General features: G+C 45.7%; 1 protein-coding gene across 7 annotated transcripts in view; it reads left to right on the forward strand.

Annotated features, from left to right (window-relative positions):
* The window catches only part of MAP3K4 (mitogen-activated protein kinase kinase kinase 4), a 142,924-nt gene that overhangs the window by 68,890 nt on the left and 54,647 nt on the right, over positions 1 to 19,387 (forward strand). For all 7 annotated transcript variants that reach the window (XR_012667704.1, XR_012667705.1, XM_075126848.1 and 4 more), the window contains exons 7-11: positions 1,495 to 1,611; positions 1,993 to 2,092; positions 2,198 to 2,281; positions 5,117 to 5,383; positions 18,456 to 18,605. Coding sequence is in view for 5 of the 7 variants with exons in the window: in XM_075126848.1 (XP_074982949.1) it covers positions 1,495 to 1,611; positions 1,993 to 2,092; positions 2,198 to 2,281; positions 5,117 to 5,383; positions 18,456 to 18,605 (718 nt within the window). In the remaining 2 variants the exon portion in view is untranslated. The remainder of the gene's footprint in view (positions 1 to 1,494; positions 1,612 to 1,992; positions 2,093 to 2,197; positions 2,282 to 5,116; positions 5,384 to 18,455; positions 18,606 to 19,387) is intronic.

Consider the following 19,387-nt stretch of genomic DNA (forward strand, 5'->3'; position numbering starts at 1 on the left):
GGAATGTACAAAGACCTGTTTTTCTGAAGGCCGAAGGAATGAAAATCAGGGGATAGCTGCTTTGCTTACAGCCATAGCTTCTTTCAACTTGCACCCCTGACCCCAAGTCTTCCTTTAGGCTTCTCCCAGGGTTCCACTGTGCTTACAGGCAGTTGCTTGGCTTTTTTGCTGCCTCTGAGATCTGGTCTACACCTAAAAATTAGCTATATTGTTCAGGCTGTGAAAAATGTCACACCCAGGGCAACACAGTTAAGTGTAGACACAACTAGGTTGAGAGGAGAATTCTTCCATCTACCTAGCTACTGCCTCTCAAGGGAGTGGATTTACTGCATTGACAGAAAAAATCCTCCATCGCTGTATAAGTGTCTACACTACAGCAGTGTAGCTGCTGCACTGTAGCACTTGTGGTGTAGACATATCCTGAGTCTCTCTGTTTCTTGTCTGCTTCTCTCTGCCCCCGGGTAGACTTTTTTTCCCAACCTACAGACACCCGCCCACATGGTCAAAACAATACCTAGTGGAACCCTGTGTACACATGGTGCTAGTTTCTGGGTAGAGTCCATTATGCCTTGTTTTAGGTGTGGCTCCTTAACCATCCCTTAAAGCAGTTTTAAATGATGTGCACCCTTTGCAGAGAGCAAATGCTAATAACCTATATGACCTTCAGTGGACATGTTAACACCTCTAAGGGTACAGGGCAAGTAGGCCAGAAATCATCTCAACAAACAACAAATTTCAGCAACTACAATTAAAACTGCAGAATAGTTGCTCAGTTTAATAGGAAATATCTGTTTCCTGAGTTTTCTCCAATTAAAGTAGCTGTTTTGATTGTCCACATCCCATGTAAGCAGTTACTGGGGAAGGTTTCAGACCTGCTAAAATTCCAGAAAAGTACCACAGTTATGTAGCTTCCATTCAACTTGAATGAATGAGTCAGAGCAAATTCATGGTGCCTAATTCTTTCAGGGTGTGACTGCTGCCATATTTACAAAATTTCCAGTTCTCTTATTACTACTATAACATCACATAGCCCAGAGACGTCAGTTCTGTGAGGAGCCCCTCAGTCTGGAATCTGGACTCCTGCTTCTACTTGTCACATTGTTGTGGGTAACTAGGCTCCATAGATGATTGCTAGGCTTTTGGTGCCTAGCATAACCTCTCCCTCAATCAGCCATTGTTCAGCTCTAGTCTTCTGCTATGTCAAAGTGAGACAAACTCATGCTGAAAACTTTGTAGTGGTTCTGGTGGCAGGAGACAACAGGTACGCATGCTGCTGCAATAACTGAAACAGGCGTGGCCCCTTCTGTGGCAAGACTATTTGGCCTTGCTTGCCTTACTGGGCTTTCACCCTTTCTTGAGAAGAAGGGCAGACCCCACAAGATGCTGAGACGGGGCAGCATGGCTCTCTTATGTGGGATGCAATAAAGAGGAAATAAAAGGAGTGGTAGTGCATGAATGAAAGTGACGTTTCTCCCCATTTTCTTTTGGTTTCAGTGATATTGCAGGAATGCTGCTGAAATCTACGGGAAAATTTCTAGACTCTGGTCTGCAAGACAGCTGTGATGAATTTTGGGCCAGTGCTGATGACAGCACTGCATCAGATGAAATCAGGTATTCCAGCCTTCAAGATCTGGTCTCTCTTATTCTGATGCTCCTTTAGTCCTGTCATGGACAAGCTGCAGTGTTGAAACTTTTTGAAGCACATGAAAACAAACTGCCCAAACCATCTCAGGGATTTTCAGTCTGTAGTTAGTAATTCATCTTTGTTTTGTGTATGTGAAAGCTAATAACCTTGCTTATAGCTAAGGGCATGAGAAACATTTTATATACTGTTCTCTGTGTTGTTTTTATATTTCTGTGACATATGTGTCTGAGCGATGTAAGTTCATTTCAGTTTGCTGAAATGTTTGCACATTTATCTTGTATTTTTTCAGACTGTTCATACTATTGTGTATTTAAAATGTAGTAACGTCATTCTAATCAACATTACAGGAGGTCTGTTATAGAGACCAGTCGGGCACTGAAAGAGCTCTTTCATGAAGCTAGAGAGAGGGCCTCCAAAGCTCTTGGCTTTGCTAAGATGCTGAGGAAGGTAAAGTAACAGTGGTGTTTGATCTAACTTACTAATGTTCATTTTTATTTCTCTGCTTAATACACTTCAATTCAGTAAAGAGTTTCTTTTTATAACTGTCATTAGGACCTTGAAATAGCAGCAGAATTCACATTGTCGGCCCCTGTGCAAGAGTTCCTGAATGTCCTGAAAACAAAACAGTATGTGAAGGTAAAATCCATTTAGAGACATCACACTTACATGGTTAATGCTAAACAAGGTATCCAAAACAAAGCTGTATGTGACTTAAGTGCATCTATTTCTTGCTGAATTTGTATTATCAACTTCTTAGAATTGAGCTGTGGCAATCAAGTTAATTTCTTCTATTTTGAAAGTGCAGCTTTTCTAAAACCACCAGCATTTGTGTTAGCTGCAACAGCTTTCAAATAATCTACAAGATTGGGCCAAATCTCCAGTCTGTATTCCTGGTATATCTTGTACTTGGAGGAAGAATCCTACATTGGCAAGCGTGCTAGCCTAGGTCTTGGGAGACCTAGGTTCACTTGGCTGCTCCGACACAGATTTCCTGTGTGACACTGGGCGAATCACTTAGTCTCCCTGTGTTTCAGTTCCCCATCTGTAAAATGTGATTAATAGCACTTCCCTACCTCACAAAATAGCACTTCTCTACCTCACCTATTTGCGAGGATAAATATGCTAAAGATTGTGAGTTACTCGGATACTATGGTAATAGAGTTTCTTACTGTGTCCTTTTGTCTTTGCTGTGTAAAACGTATAATATAAAATTTCTTCCTTGACAGTAGTCTGTTATCCTATATGTGAGCATAAGTGTAGTTAATGTTAATCAGAGTTGTATATACATTTTGATGGGAGAATAAAATCGTTAGTTTGAAATGGTTTTTTATTGCATCTATTCTGTAATGAGATCTTTTAACCTTCTTTTTCCAAAATGACAGGTTTCAGAGTAACAGCCGTGTTAGTCTGTCTTTGCAAAAAGAAAAGGAGTACTTGTGGCACCTTAGAGACTAACCAATTTATTTGAGCATGAGCTTTCGTGAGCTACAGCTCACTTCATCGGTATGCATCCGATGAAGTGAGCTGTAGCTCACGAAAGCTCATGCTCAAATAAATTGGTTAGTCTCTAAGGTGCCACAAGTATTCCTTTTCTTTTTCCAAAATGAATTTTGGGATTTATCATCTTGGCCTTCTGAAAATGCATTTGACTTTTAATGTTGGCAGCCTAGTCAGATCAGATGCAAATTAGTTTCACAAAATGTTTCTTTTTTATTTCTAAAGTATCAATAACAACCTTGTAGTTTTAAGTTCCAGCCTCTAATCAAACTGGTTTAAATTGTAAAATTAAGAAATGTAATTTTAAAAATGTTGAGTGCAGTATTTGAATTTAGCCTTCTTGCAGAGGTCATATTTAGCCTAAAGAGTTGGGTTTAGGGGATTAAAAATTCCCTAAATGACATTTGCAGTGTCCCCTCCTCCCGACAGAGAGGCATTGACATATTGAGGATACCTACTGCACTGTTATCCTTTGTGCCAGGAAATTGGTGTAAACATAGTTGTTTAAAATGATTTGTGTGATTGCAGATGTGGTGGAGAGTGTGGGCTTAGCTTTGAAAACTGAAAAACTAGTAAAGTTAACTAACCTTCGTAATCTTGAATTTTTTTTAATGTTTTTCCACATTCCAGCCAATGCAGCTGTGTTTGTAAAAGCTGTTTATAGAAACTGTTTTCTTGCACAGGGAAACTAGTGTAGATGGGTCCTGACAGACTCTGAATAGAGTTTTGTCTTTTCTGCAGCTAGAAAAATGCTGACTGACATGTTAGGCCTAGGGGGCAGGAGAAGGCATTAACAGGCAAAAGTAAATGAAGGATTTTGAGACCTCATTTATGAGGTTCAAAAACCACTGAAGGGGGGATCATGATAAAGAGGGAAAAGAAAATGGACAAATTCTGGTGTTGTGAAAAAAAATAATGTAAATGGCTTAATGATGTAACTTTAAAAATGGGTTATACATGATAGCTAATTTTTGTTGCTTTCTGCCATTAAGCAGTTATTAAGATGTGGCCAGGAAGGGAGGCAGCAGTCTTATTTTTTTGAATAGTGTAGTCAGAAATGTAGTTATCCGTGAAGATCCGTTTTACAGTGAACAAGAGAAGAGAGAATTAAGTTTCATTGGGCACTTGAATAGCATCATCCTTAGAGATGTTGCTCTTTTCTCTCTACACATTGCCTTAATGTGTGAGATCCATTATGTTTAACTTCTGACAACACGAATTCCTAACTTCGTAAAAAGAGTTGTGGCACCATTTTTTTGAATAAGAAATTTATTTACCATATGTAATATTCCTTAAATAATACTTTACTTAAAATGGAAATCTGTCCTTGGACTCTATCACAATAATACAAAACAAATTAACCTCTGTAAATTTGTGTGTCAGCAATAACTAAAGAGACAAGCCATTGTTTTGATCAGTCCTTTCATGCCAAGACAGTATGTGTTTCTGTCATGGCTGTCGGGGAAAGTTATATGAATAGTTCCAGAATTAGAGTGAACTTTTTCCCCGATTTTTTTTTTTTAAATGTTCCATTGTTTAAGCAGAAGGGAACTAATATTTAATGTCATGGTAGCTTTGACTTTGTTTCTTTGTTCCTTATAATGATTTTAACATTGGGAAGGGACATCTTTTTAAATGATACATATAAAATAATCATTTGAAGATGTGTGTGGGAGCAACTTTGTATTGTAAGTTGCTGTGGCATCACCATACTTACAGTGTGTTACTTTGATTTTTAGCACATAAGTCGTCAGCACAGGTGGTGTGATGTGATTAAAAGTGAGTATATTGCTAGAGTGGCTGCACTTCTAGAGATATTACCAGTTTAGTGATATTTTCTATGCTTAAAATGGAGAATATGTCTAGAGCTGAAATGACCATTTTAAGCGGACTCTGCTGTGTGTGCAACATACTGAAAAGCTGAGTAGTGGTGTGCAGTTTTGCTCACTGAATGTCATTTTATTCTTTCTGCAGGTGCAAATCCCTGGACTTGAAAACTTACACGTATTTGTCCCAGATAATCTTGCAGCGGAGAAATCTGTGATTTTACAGCTACTAAACGCAGCTGCAGGAAAGGACTGTTCTAAAGATTCAGAGGAGGTTGCATATGAGGCCTACTTACTGATGACCAAGCACAGTGATAAAGACCATGAATTAGATGACAGCTGGAACACATGGGAAGGACAGCCAGTCAAAATAGTGCCTCAGGTGGAAACTGTTGATACCTTAAGTAGTATGCAGGTACGTGTTTTCCATTTTATGTAGTCTACTTTTCCTTGGAGGTGAAGTGCTTCCAGAATAATGACCACAGACATTAAATGAGACATTCTGCCTTCTGTGGCTAAGGTGTATTGGAAATGTAATAGTTATCCAGGACAATAACTTAAAATGTTCTTGCTTTGATATTTTATCTCTAAATATATGTTACTTTAGGAATTGAACGAGACTATTTTTGAAAGCAACATTCTTATTTACAAAAACAGTTCCTTCCCCATTAAATCAAAATAATTAATAAATTATCCACAACAGAGCTGCTCAGGATCAGATGTATAATTGGACTGATAGTGTTTTGTTTTAGCCAAAAAGCCATCATATCTTGTGAACTGATAGGCCATTGGTGTTTCTTTTGGGTGCATTATGTCATGAAACAAATTGCTTCTGATGCTGGGCAAATCACTTATTCCAAAATATTAATTAAAAAAATGGGTGCCTCAAATTAGACTTGAGTTGGTGCTACTGGATGCTCAGCATTTTTGAAATTCATGCCACTTATTTAGGCCACAAGTACTCCTTTTCTTTTTGTGAATACAGACTAACACGGCTGTTACTCTAAAACCTGTTATTTAGGTTGTAACTTTAGGCACCTGTTTTTGAAAATCTTGGCTTTAATCTCTGTGTCTCAGTTCCCCATGTGTAGAAACTGAACTAACAGTTCACTATTTCACTGGGTTGATGTGCAATGGCATTCATTCGTGTTTGTGAGGTGCACAGATACTAAAGTGATAGGAAACTTGTGAGTACCTAAATATAGGAATTCCTAAGCTCTGCAGGAAGAAATCTTCCCATTCATACTCTGAGCCAGCCGGGGGTTCCTTCCACCATTCCCTCTGCTTCACTATATGCAGCCAGGACTCCCCTTCCCTTCTGCCCACAACCCCTACCACCAGAGCCAAGTAAGATTTTTCCTTCCAGTGTTCTCTACGCTTCCTCACATCCCTACCCTGATTCAGCTCCCTTATGCCCTGGCTTTTTTAGCTCCTAAACCAGCTTTGGCTTGCCTTCAGACTTCCTGGGCTGACCCACTAGTTAAGTGTTAGAATACCTCTTCCATGTATACGGCTGTTTGTAATATTCAGACATTGCTTCTTGTTTGTTAATACTACAGACTGCTCAGTGATAAGTATACACTAATGATAGCTAATCTAGTCTCCGATGACGTCCTTGTTAATTTTTTTTTTACAGATATTGTAAAACATCAGGCTTTTTTAAAGTTAGTATTTATTTCTTCAAGAAAATCACAAGACACAGAATTTGGTTTGGAAATTATATCCAAATTTCTTTTATTTTTATTTATATATATATATATATTATATATATGTAAAAAGCATTATTGATTTTTTTTTGAAAGGCTATGTTTAAAAAGTAAGGAAGTAAAAAAGTAAAGTAATATATGAAGACCTACTAAATCTTCCACACTTTCTATATTCTAAACTGCAGGGAAATGTTTAAAAATTATAAATTTTCATTGAAAATTAAAAGCAATATTTCTGAAAACATGTCTTTAAATCTTAAGCTTTGTAAAATTCTTTTTAATATAAAAAGTTTAATCCTAAAAATAATTGACAGTGTCCCTTCAATTAGAATCTAACATTCAGTTTTTGTTCTATATTGAAGTACATTATGAATGACAGTCATGACTCTGGAGTACTAACCATGTAACTGAATTTGGACTTGATCTGCTGTAATTAATACATTATTACAACTGGGTTCTTGCAGTTTGTCATTAACAGCTCAGAGTGTGAATCATGACCTTGGCTTTGCTCTGGGACCATCTGTTATCTTATTTATCTTTGTAGGTTTTGCTGAAACGCTGAACGTTGGTTCCTAAAGGATATATGCATATTTTAGGAATTCATAAGTGTAACATAGTTCTTTGAGTGCTTGCTCATGTCCATTCCATTGTAGGTGTGTGTGCCGGTGCTGGAAGTTTTTCCCTCAGTGGTATCCATAGGGGACCGGCTCTGGAGCCCTCTGGAGTGGCACGCATATGCACCAGTATAAGGAGAGCTGCTGGCTCCCCCCACCCTCAGTTCCTTCTTACCGCCAGTGACGGTACTGGAACGTCTTCTTGCCTTGGGAAGCTTCCTCCTCTCAACTGTGCCTAGTTGTGAACTTTCTGTATATAGTTGTTAGAAATTTGTTAGTTTTATAGTTCCCTTAGTGTAGACATAGGCCTTGTCTACAGTATGAAATTAGGTCGAATTTATAGAAGTCGGTTTTGTAGAAAGCGTTTTTATACTGTCGATTATGTGTGTCCCCACACAAATGCTCTAAGTGCATGTAGTCGGCGGAGTGTGTCCACAGTACCGAGGCAACCGTAGACTTCCGGAGCGTTGCACTATGGGTAGCTATCCCACAGTTCCTGCAGTCTCCGCCGCCCATTTAAATTCTGGGTAGAAATCCCCATGCCTGATGGGGCTAAAACATTGTCGCGGGTGGTTCTGGGTACATATTGTCAGGCCTGCCTTCCATCCCTCCCTCTGTGAAAGCAAGGGCAGACTCTGGTTTTGCACCTTTTTTTCTTCAGTTACCTGTGCAGATGCCTTACCATGGCAAGCATGGAGCCCGCTCAGCTCACTGTCACCGTACGTCTCCTGGGTGCTGGCAGACGTGGTACTGCATTGCTACACAGCAACAGTTTATTGCTTTTTGGCAGCAGACAGTGCAGTATGACTGGTAGCCGTCGTCGACGTAGTCCAGGGTGCTCTTTTAACCGACCTCGATGAGGTCAGGGGCGCCTGGGCAAACATGGGAGTGACTCAGCCAGTTCATTTCCCTTTTAAGTTTCATCTCATGGCGATTCGGTCCTACCGGCAGTGCACTGTCTTTTAATCAGCAGCCAGCAGAAGACAATGGCCAGCAGTCATACTGCACCGTCTTCCTGAAGTTCCTGAAGACGCGAGTTCCTGAAGATGCGAGCATCATGAACCTTTCCCGGCCGTCCCACGTTGATGTTGGTGAAACGTCCCTTGTGATCCACCAGTGTTTGCAGCACCATTGAAAAGTACCCCTTGCGGTTTATGTACTGGCTGCCCTGGTGGTCCGGTCCCAAGAGAGGGATATGCGTTCTGTCTATAGCCCCACCACAGTTAGGGAATCCCATTGCAGCAAAGCCATCTAGTATGACCTGCACATTTCCCAGAGTCACTACCTTTGATAGCAGCAGCTCAGTATTTGCGTTGGCTACTTGCATCACAGCAACCCCCACAGTAGATTTGCCCACTCCAAATTGATTCCCGACTGATCGGTAGCTGTCTGGCGTTGCAAGCTTCCACAGGACTATTGCCACTCGCTTCTCAACTATGAGGGCTGCTCTCATCTTGGTATTCTTGCACTTCAGGGCAGGGGAAAGCAAGTCACAAAGTTCCATGAAAGTGCCCTTACGCATGCGAAAGTTTCGGAGCCACTGGGAATCATCCCAGACCTGCCACACTATGTGGTCCCACCACTCTGTGCTTGTTTGCTGGGCCCAGAATCGGTGTTGCACGGCATGAGCCTGCCCCATTAACACCATGATCTCCAAATTGTGGGGGAACGCGGTTTTAGAGAAAAGTGTGTTCAGGGCCTCATCACCGCGCTGTCGTTGCCTCCTCGCCTGGTTTTTCAGGTGCTGTTTCTGCATACACTGCACGATAATCCACGAGGTGTTTACAATGGTCATAACTGCTGGGGTGAGCTGAACGGGCTCCATGCTTGCTGTGCTATGGCGTCTGCTCCTGCTTGGGCAATCCAGGGAAAAGGGCGCAAAATGATTGTTTGCCGTTGCTCTGGCAGAGGGAGGGGCAACTGAGAACATGGCTTACAGGGTTGGTTTACAGGGAATTAAAATCAACAAAGGGGGTGGCTTTGCGAGAAACAAAATGGCCCCCTCAAGGATAGAACTCAAAACCTCAAGGACAGAACTCAAAACTGGGTTTAGCAGGCCATTGATTTCACGGAGGGAAAATGAGTACAAAACAAATCTGGTCTATTTCTTGTTTTGATCCACTTCATCTATCTTTATACATCTTGCTGGCAGCAGACTGTGCAGTACGACCACTAGCCATCGTCATCACCTGGGTGCTCGGCAGAAGACGGTGCAGTATGACTGCTGGCCATTGTCTTCTGCTGGCTGCTGATTAAAAGACAGTGCACTGCCGGTAGGACCGAATCGCCATGAGATGAAACTTAAAAGGGAAATGGTTTGTTTAAATGGCTGCAGGAAGGGATTTACTTCCCAAACCAGAAAATAACCGTTGGGGATGTTGAAATGCCAATAGTTATTCTTGGGGACCCAGCCTACCTCTTAATACCATGGCTCATGAAGCCGTACACAGGCACCCTGGACAGTAGTCAGGAGCTTTTCAACTATAGGCTGAGCAAGTGCAGAATGGTGGTAGAATGTGCATTTGGATGTTTAAAGGGTCGTTGGCGCAGTTTACTGACTCATTCAGACCTCAGCGAAACCAATATTCCCATTGTTATTGCTGCTTGTTGTGTGCTCCACAGTCTTTGTGAGAGTAAGGGGGAGATGTTTATGGCGGGGTGGGAGGTTGATGCAAATCACCTGGCTGCTGAATATGCAAAGCCAGACACTAGGGTGGTTAGAAGAGCACAGCAGGAAGCGGTGCTCATCAGAGAAGCTTTGAAAACCAGTTTCATGACTGGCCAGGGTACTGTGTGACACTTCTGCTTGTTTCTCCTTGATGAAAACCCGCCCCCTTGGTTGACTCTAATTCCCTGTAAGCCACCCACCCTTCTGCCTTCGATCACAGCTTGCTTGCAAAGGAAATAAAGTCACTATTGTTTAAAAAACATGTATTCTTTATTAATTGATTATAAAAATAGGGAGATAACTCACAAGGTAGCCCGGGTGGGAAGGAAAAGGCCACTTTAAAACTTGTTGAATGCCAGCTTTCTGTTGCTTGGGCTGTCCACTAGGGTGGAATGGTTGGGTGCCCGGAGCCTCCCACCCCATGTTCTTGGGCGTCTGGGTGGGGAGGCTATGGAACTTGGGGAGGAGGGAGGGCGGTTAAACAGGGGCTGCAGCGGCAGTCTGTGATCCTGCTGCCGTTCATGAACCTCCACCAGACGCTGGAGCATGTCCGTTTGATCCCGCAGTATGCCCAGCGTTTCCTCATGCCTCCTCTGATCTTCCTGCCGCCACCTCTCCTCACGTTCATTGGCCACCATCCTGTACTCTGCTATTGTATCCCTCCATACAGCTCTGTCAGTGCCGGATGACTGCATGAGCTCAGAGAACATGTCATCGCGCATGCGTTTTTTTCGCCGCCTTATCTGAGATAGCCTCTGGGATGGAGAAGGGAGGCTTGAAACATTTGCAGCTGCTGGAGGAAAAAACGGGAGTGAAGTATTTAAAAAGATACATTTTACAGAACTGTGGCTATACTCTTTCACGGTGAACAACACTATTCACATTACATAGCACATGAGATTTTGGTACAAGGTCGCATTTTGCATCTTATATTGAGTGCCTGCGGCTTTGGTGTTAGAGATCACACACGCAGGGCCGGGCAACAGAATTCGGCTTGCAGGTGGCTATGGTAAGCCATAGTCTTTCAGGTTCTGCAACCTTCATAGCAGCAGCCCCCTCCCCTTTCCCATATCAAGCAACGCCCGTTGAGATGGCCATTTACTGCTGTAGTTTTCCTGTTAACGTGCAGCAGCAGAAACTAAACTAACCCCCTCCCCCCATCCAATTCTCTGGGATGTTCACTTTTCCCTTCCCCCCACCGCGTGGCTGGTATCAGGGAAGATCCCTGCTAGCCAAACGTGAACAGCCCAGCGCCAATGCCCTCCCCCCCGCCCGCGTGGCTAACTGCAGGGAGGATTTCTTTTCAGCCACAGGCAAACAGCCCAGTAGGAACGGGCACCTCTGAATGTCCCCTTAATCAAATTCCCCTATTTGTACTATTTCCCCTATGCAGTACTGGCCACGAGTGCATCCCAAGTCCTCAGGGCTACTTAATCATTAAAAAACGCTTGCTTTTATAACATGTATTATATTTAAAAAGGTACACTCACCAGAGGTCCCTTCTCCGGCTTCATTGGGTTGGGAGGGTATTTCAGTCAGGGTGATAAAAAGATCCTTGCTGTCGGGGAAAACGGTGTGCTGTGTGCTCTCCCCAAGCTCGTCGTCGTCCTCATCTTCCCCATCTGCAAAATCCTCAGCCATGACGGAGAGTATCCCATCCTTGGAGTCCATGGACAGGGGTGGGGTAATGGTGGCAGCCTCCCCTAGAATTGCATGCAGCTCCGCGTAGAAGTGGCATGTCTGGGGTCTGACCCGGAGCATCCGTTTGATGCTTTGGTTTTCTGGTACGTTTGTCTGAGCTCCTTAAGTTTCACGCGGCACTGTGTTGCGTCCCTGATGTAGCCTCTGTCCCTCATGGCCTCTGAGATTTTTTGAAATGTTTTGGCATTTTGTCTTTTGGATTGTAGTTCTGATAGCACGGATTCCTCTCCCCACACGGCGATCAGATCCAGTACCTCCCGTTCGGTCCATGCTGGAGCTCTTTTTCGATTCTGGGACTGCATGGTCACCTGTGCTGATGAGCTCGCCTGGCCAAACAGGAAATGAGATTCAAAAGTTTCCGGGGCTTTTCCTGTACACCTGGCCAGTGCATCCGAGTTCAGAGTGCTGTCCAGAGCGGTCACAATGGTGCACTGTGGGATAGCTCCCAGAGGCCAATACCTTTGAATTTTGTTCACACTAACCCTAATTCGAAATGGCGATGTCGATTTCAGCGCTAATCCCCTCATTGGGGAGGAGTACAGAAATTGGTTTTAAGAGCCCTTCATGTCAAAAAAAAAAAATGGCTTCATTGTGTGGACGGGTGCAGGGTTAATTCGGATTTAATGCTGCTAAATCCGACATAAACTTGTAGTGTAGACCAGGCCTTAGTATTAGTTTGTTAGTCCTGAATAGGACTTAGCCTAAGGATGGGGCATGCCCTGGTTCCCGGGCTTCGAACCTTGTGACTGTTGCAAGAAACCCATGGCAGTCAGTGATCCCCATAGAAGATGTTTGAAGTGCTTAGGGGAAATCTATGTTAGTGACAAGAGCTTCAGACCGTGGACCAGAAACCAGCGGGACATTAGTCTCTAAGCAATCAAGAGCCGACCAAATCGGATTCTGCTTCTAGCACTGCGGCATCAGTGTGGAGCGCGCCGCTGGTACTGGCCTCAGACTGGTGCTGATCCCCATCCTGGTACCAGCTACAAAGCAAAGAAAGGTTGGGAGGGAACGTTCTTCTATGTCCCGTAAAGGGAAGGAGGAGAGCAAAGACCTGTGAGGGGCTGCTCTTCCCCTCCAGACAGAGGTCGGGCTCTGATTCCCACTGAGCGGTTGAGCCCAATCCAAGACCTGCCTGCTACCCCGGGGAGCAGCAGAGGCACTCGGCACCTGGCAGTGCCTTCCACACCGGATACCTTTCAGGCCACAAAGGACATTTTGTCCCTGCCGGTGCAGCCTATGCCAGTCACGGAGATACCCCGCTCTAGGGATAACCTGCCTTGAGACCCTTCCAACGGTCCCCATTAGTGCAGCACCGATCCTTGCCGCTGGGGGTGCCAGAGCTCGCCTGAGCAGAGCCATCTGGATGAAGGTTGGTTTGCCAGCCAGAGTTCCTGGAGTCGGTCCCCGGACTCGGGGCAGTGTTCCTTGGGCTTGAGACAGCGGTCGCCAGTGGGCTGGCACAGAGGTGCAGCACCAATCCCCGGCAACCCAGTGCCAGAAGCAGCCAAGCCACTTCCCCAGCTCACTGTACTGCTCTGGAAGGTCAAGACGCTGGAGCCCGATCACTGTACCGCTGCAACGTGAGTGCGTTGACAGTCTCCAACACATCAATTTACTCACATTCCTGCTCTGTGGAGCAGCACCGCTTGCTAAGTGTACGGTGTCAATAACAGGGGTACCGTCACCGATCCGCCGAACGCCACTGCCGCACCAAGAGCCATCACCCTCCTACAGAACCTCAGCGGAGGTCTGGGGCCAGAGCTGACAGGATTGGGGTAGACAGGTGGCCTTGGCGCCATCCTGGTCCCTCAGGCATGTATCCCCCTCCTCGGGCTCTGACAGCGAGGAGGAAATCTTGCCTGTGGGCCAGGGCACCCATCAAGGCGCTGGCATTCCCTGCTGGGTCACCAGTGGCAACATGGCCCCAGGGCCAGTGGCCTGCCCCCTGGCAATTTTGGAACCCTTGGGAATTTCCCCAACCATTGCAGGGGCATATGTCAGCCTTGGGGGCATCTGACAAATGGTCAGCGACAGTCACCCGCCTGCCCCCTGATTTGGATGCGGAATCAGAGCAGGTTCCCCAGCTTCAGCCAGCTTCTGCTGAGGCTCCCGTGGCAGAAACGGCGCAATTGGGAGACCTGCCTGTACCTGCTTCCTCGTCTTCTTTGCCTGATGAGGGATAGCAGGGCCCTCTCACCCAGTTCCCCAGGACGATGCCAAGGCTCACCAGGACCTCCTGAAGAGGGTCCCCTCAAACCTGGGGCTGGAAGCTGAGGAGCTGGCAGACCCCTCGAACTCCCTGTTTGATGTACTGAGATTGGCAGCCACCGCCAGGGTGGCATTGCCAGTGCACGAGGGAGTGGTGAAAATCACTAAGGCCCTGTGGCAGACACCTTCCTCACTGCCTCCCATCTCCAAGCGGGCAGAGCGAAAATACGACGTCCCCGCTAAGGGGTATCAGTATCTTTATACCCAACTTGCCCCAAGCTCACTGGTTGTCGGCAGCCAATGAGCACAACAGACAGGGCCAGCCGGGATCAACGCCTAGGAACAAGGAAGCAAAGAGGCTCCATCTCTTTGGTAGAAAAATTTATTCTACATCCAGCCTCCTGCGGAAAGTGGCTAACCATCAGGCCTTGCTTGGCCACTATGATTTTAACATCTGGCAGTCAATGGCCAAATTCTCAGACTTGCTGCCAGAGGAACCTAGGAAGGAATTCCTGGCTATCCTCAATGAGGGCAGGACGGTGGCCAGGGCAGCACTCCAAGTGGCCTCAAATGCGACAGACTCTGTGGCCCGAACTATGGCCTCGGTCATTTCGATGAGGCAGGCACCCTGGCAGCAGTTGTTGGGCCTTTCGGTTGAGGTTCAACAGTCCATCCAGGACCTCCCATTTGATGACCTGGCACTGTTTTCTGAGCAGAGAGACAAGAAATTGCATGGCCTATAAACTCGAGGGCTACCTTGTGCACCCTGAACCTGTACACGATGGGGCCGTCAAGGAAGTTGAAGCTGCAACAGACCCATAGGTTTGGGAGACCTTCTATAAGAAGGGCAAGGGCTGTAAGCACCAGCAAGGCCACCAGCCAGCATCCTCTGCTCACTCGAGCTCCACCCATAACCAACTGGATGGTAAGCAGGCATTTTGAGGGTGCACTCGAGCGTGACCTTCCAGCCTGTGTCCTGGATCCTGCTCCCTTGTTATTTTCCAACCACCTGTCTCCCTTCCTCCCTGCTTGTGCTTCTATAACATCAGACCAGTGGGTCCTCAGCACAGTAGCAGGGGGATATACTCTCCAGTTTATTTCTGTCCCCTCCTCTAGCCCCCCCTCTTTCCGTCCCTCTTCAGGGACCCTTTTCAGAGGCATCTGCTCGCTCAGGAGCTGCAGGGCCTTCTGCAAGTGAGAGCTGTGGAGGAAGTCCTATTGCATTTAAGGGGCAAGGGGTTTAACTTTCGCTATTTTTTAAGGCCAAAGGGGGTCTACAACATCCTCGACCTGCGGAATCTCAACAAGTACCTCAAGAAGTTGAAGTTTCACATGGTCTCCCTGGCCTCCATCATTCCGTCCCTGGATCTGGGAGACTGGTACTCTGCCCTCGATTTGAAAGCCGCTTACTTTTACATACCGATATTCCATAGTCACATGTGGTTCCTACGGTTCATAGTTGGGACCGCCCACTACTAATATGCAGTGCTCCCTCTTGGCCTAGCAACAGCGCCAGAGTGTTTACAAAATGCATGTTGCTGGTTACGGCCTACCTCAGGCATCGGGGTATCCAGGTTTACCCGTGCCTGGACGACTGGCTCATCAAGGGCTGCTCCAGGGTCCAGGTCCAGAGCAGCGTCAATATGCTGCAAGCCACTTGTCAAACTCTGGGCCTGCTGATAAATGAACAAAAATCAATTTTAATCCCAGTCCAACAGATAGTTTATCGGGGCGGTACTTGACTCTACCCGCGCCAGAGCATTTCTACCAGAGGCCAAGTTCAGGGCAATCTCACATCTAATTGCCAGCATCCGCGCACATCTGCTCATCACAGCCTGGGTCTTTCTCAGACTGTTGGGTCACGTGGCAGCATTGCACATATGTTGTCCGCCATTCGAGACTCAGGCTGCACCCCCTTCAAATGTGACTAAGGGTAGTCTACTCCCCAGCCAGGCATCACCTGGACAAGGTTGTCGTGGTCCCTCTGAGGGTAATTAACTCTGCAGTGGTGGACCAACCTGAAGTTGGTGTTGGAAGGAGTGCTGTTCGAAAGTCCATGACCCACGGTCTCCCTGATATCGGTTGGGGAGCACATCTCAGTATGCTGTAGACTCAAGGGACATGGTCTTGAGAGGAGCTCACATTACATATAAACGTCACGGAGCTTATGGCCATCCGGCTAGCCTGTGGCGTCTTCCTTCCACACCTTTCCCGAGTTGACCTGTTCGCCACCAGACAGAACAGAAAGTGTCATCAGTTCTGCTCTCTCCAAGGCCTCGGCAGAGGCGTTCCCTTTCCAATGCTTTTGTCCTGTCATGGTTGGGAGACTTGATATACGCGTTCCTGCCAGTTCCGCTTATCAGCAAAGCCCTCTCAAAAATCAAGAGCGACAAGGTGCGAGTCATTATGGTTGCCCCAGCGTGGCCTCGCCGGCATTTGTTCTGATCAATGGAAGTGGCTGGGGTAGCTCTGTGGCTACTGCCTAGCCGCCCAGAGCTACTCTTGCAGGATCATGATTCGCTCCTGCACCCGAACCTTACCTCTCTCCACCTCACGGCTTGGATGTTGAATCTGGAGGACCAGGCCTGCTCTAGTCAGGTACAGCAGGTTCTTTTGGAAAGCAGAAAGCCCTTCACCAGAGTGACTTACCTGGCAAAGTGGAAGCGTTTCTGCTGCTGAGCGTCGGAGCACATCATCTCCCCAACTCAGTCTTCTTTGCAATCCATCCTGAATTACTTGCTTCAATTAAAGCACCAGGGCCTTGCCTTCTCTTTGATCAAAGTGCACCTGGCAGCCATGTTGGCCTTCCATCATTGTGTCCAGGTAAATCGGAATTCTCGCATGAGATGTCGATCCGTTTCCTGAAGGGCCTTGAATGGCTCTTTCAGCTGATCTAGGACCCGGTCCCTGAATGGGACCTCAACCTCGTCCTCTCCAGCTCAGGGGTTCCCCCTTTGAGCCCATAGCATCTTGTTCCCATTCCCGTCTGTCGTGGAAGGTTGCATTCCACGTAGCGATTAGCTCAGCGAGGCGTGTATCTGAGATCAAAGCCCTTACTTCGGAGCCACTGTACACGGTATTCTACAAAGACAGGGTTCAGCTGAGGCCCCATCTGGCTTTCCTGCTGAAGGTGGTGTCTCATTTCCATGTTGACTAAGATATCTTTCTCCCGGCGTTCTGTCCAAAGCCTCACTCAACCAATGAGGACAGGCGGCTACATGCTCTGGATGTCCGGAGTGCCCTGGCGTTCTAATTGGAATGCACCAATCCCTTCCGCGTATTGGCCCAGCTCTTTATCCTGGCAGCTGACAGGATGAAGGGCCGTCCGGTGTCCTCTCAGATGATTTCGAGGATCACCACCTACATCTGTACTTGTTGCAACTTGGCACAAGCTGTGCCTCCACCGATAGTGAAGGCTCTCTCCACGAGGGCTCAGGTGTCTTCATCTGCCTTCCTGGCGTGTGACCCTATCCAGGACATCTGCAGGGCCATGACGTGGTCTTCAGTACACACGTTCACAATGCATTATGCCATCACTCAGCAGGCCAGAGATGATGATGGCTTCAGCAGAGCTGTGTTGCAGTCGACATGTCCATAAACTCCTACCCACCTCTGGTGGCACTGCTTGGGAATCACCTAATATGGAATGGACATGAGCAAGCAGTCGAAAAAGAAAAGACCATTACTTTTCGTAACTGGTGTTCTTCAAGATGTATTGCTCATGTCCATTCCATGACCCACCTTCCTTCCCCGCTGTTGGAGTTTCTGGCAGGAAGGAACTGAGGGTAGGGGGAGCCCGCGGCGCCCCTTGTACTGGTGCATACACGCACCACTCCAGAGGGTGCCAGAGCCAGTCCCCTACCGATACCACTGAGGGAAAAACCTCTGGCACTGGTGCATGTGGCGAGCACATACACCTACAACGGAATGGACGTGAGCAACACATCTTGAACAGCAGTTACGAAAAGGTAACTGTCTCTTTTCCTGCTTAGGAAATGTTTGTTCATGTTGCTAAAGCCTCTTCTGTAGCATGGATGAAGTCTGCTTATTCCTGGCATTTATCACCTATTTTGGGTGACAGTGTAGTTATTTTGCTAACAGGCTAACTTTTGCAAGTGTAACTGGTTGGTTCCTTGGCACAGTTTCCCAAACTTCTGAAATCTTAGCTTCCCTTCAGGAAATGAAACCTTTTATGTCTCCCTTGAAACCCAGTCATGTGGTGTTAAAGCCGTACCCATCTTAATTTTTGTATCTTACGCTTATAAAAATGATTGAGGAAACATACTACTCGTCAAAGCACAATTGCGAAAGAGCTCCTCTTTGTATAAGTGAGTTTTAGCCCATGAAAGCTTATGCCCAAATACATTTGTTAGTCTCTAAGGTGCTCGTTCTTTTTGTATAAATGTAGTATCCTTATAGTATCAAAGAATAAGATTTATAATATTTGGGGGTTCCAGAAAACATTTGGGAACAGTAAAATTGCCATTATGAGACAGCTTTTTCATAAAAATGGCTACCAGAGCCTATTGTATCTGTAAGAACTTGAGAGTATCATCTTTGGCAGTATGTTTAATCTTGTATTCCTAGGTTGACAACCTCCTCTTTGTAGTCATGCAATCTGCCCATCTTGTGAGTCAGAGAAAAGCTTTCCAACAGTCTATTGAAGGGCTCGTATCTTTGCATCATGAACAGACATCCAGCCAGCCAGTCATTGCCAAAGCATTGCAGCAGCTAAAGGTAAGCAGCCTTCTAATTTATTTCCATGAGGATTGTTTATTGTTTTATCATTTGCATTTCATTCACTGATATAAATTAAAACACAAATGGTTCAAAAGCTGTTGACATGATTTGATTCCAGTGATGATAATAAACCAATACTCTGCATTTGTACTTTGTACAAGTCGTTGTAGGCCATGTTTTCTGTTCAGTATCCGTTGCGCTCACACAAATCACTTGTGAATGCAACTTTTGAGCAATATCATGTGCATGTACAAGTCAGAGAATCTACACACAAAAAATAGGAAGCCAGTCTGTAGTACAGTAGACACATGAACCATGGCAAAACAAAAAGTTTCATAGAAAGGGATCACAGAGTTGAAATGAAGTACATTTGCTAGTTCTTGAAAACTTCCTGTGTTCAAAATGTCAGAAAAACCAAACTTCATTTATTATATCTAATGTATTGTCACATAAAAGCATTTTAATGTTTGCTGTCCACAGTTTTGAAAATTCTCCTCATTTTTCCATCATCTATAAAGTTTGATGGAAAAATGAGGAGAATTTTCAAAACTGTGGACAGCAAACATTAAAATGCTTTTATGTGACATGAAAGTGGGTAGGCCTACAAAACCACAGGACCCACGGAAACAAGGATTTACTAATTGAAGGAGTCATGGCTGTCCCCAGATGTCCCACTGAAGTCAGTGGCACCCATGCCCACGCACCCATGGATAGAATTTGACTCTGGGTTATGTTCTATATAGATAGTAACAGTAGTGCTCTTTTTCTAACTCAGCCAG

The sequence above is a fragment of the Caretta caretta genome, chromosome 3 (assembly GCF_965140235.1).
Source record: "Caretta caretta isolate rCarCar2 chromosome 3, rCarCar1.hap1, whole genome shotgun sequence".
In the NCBI taxonomy this organism is placed as follows: Eukaryota; Metazoa; Chordata; order Testudines; family Cheloniidae; genus Caretta; species Caretta caretta.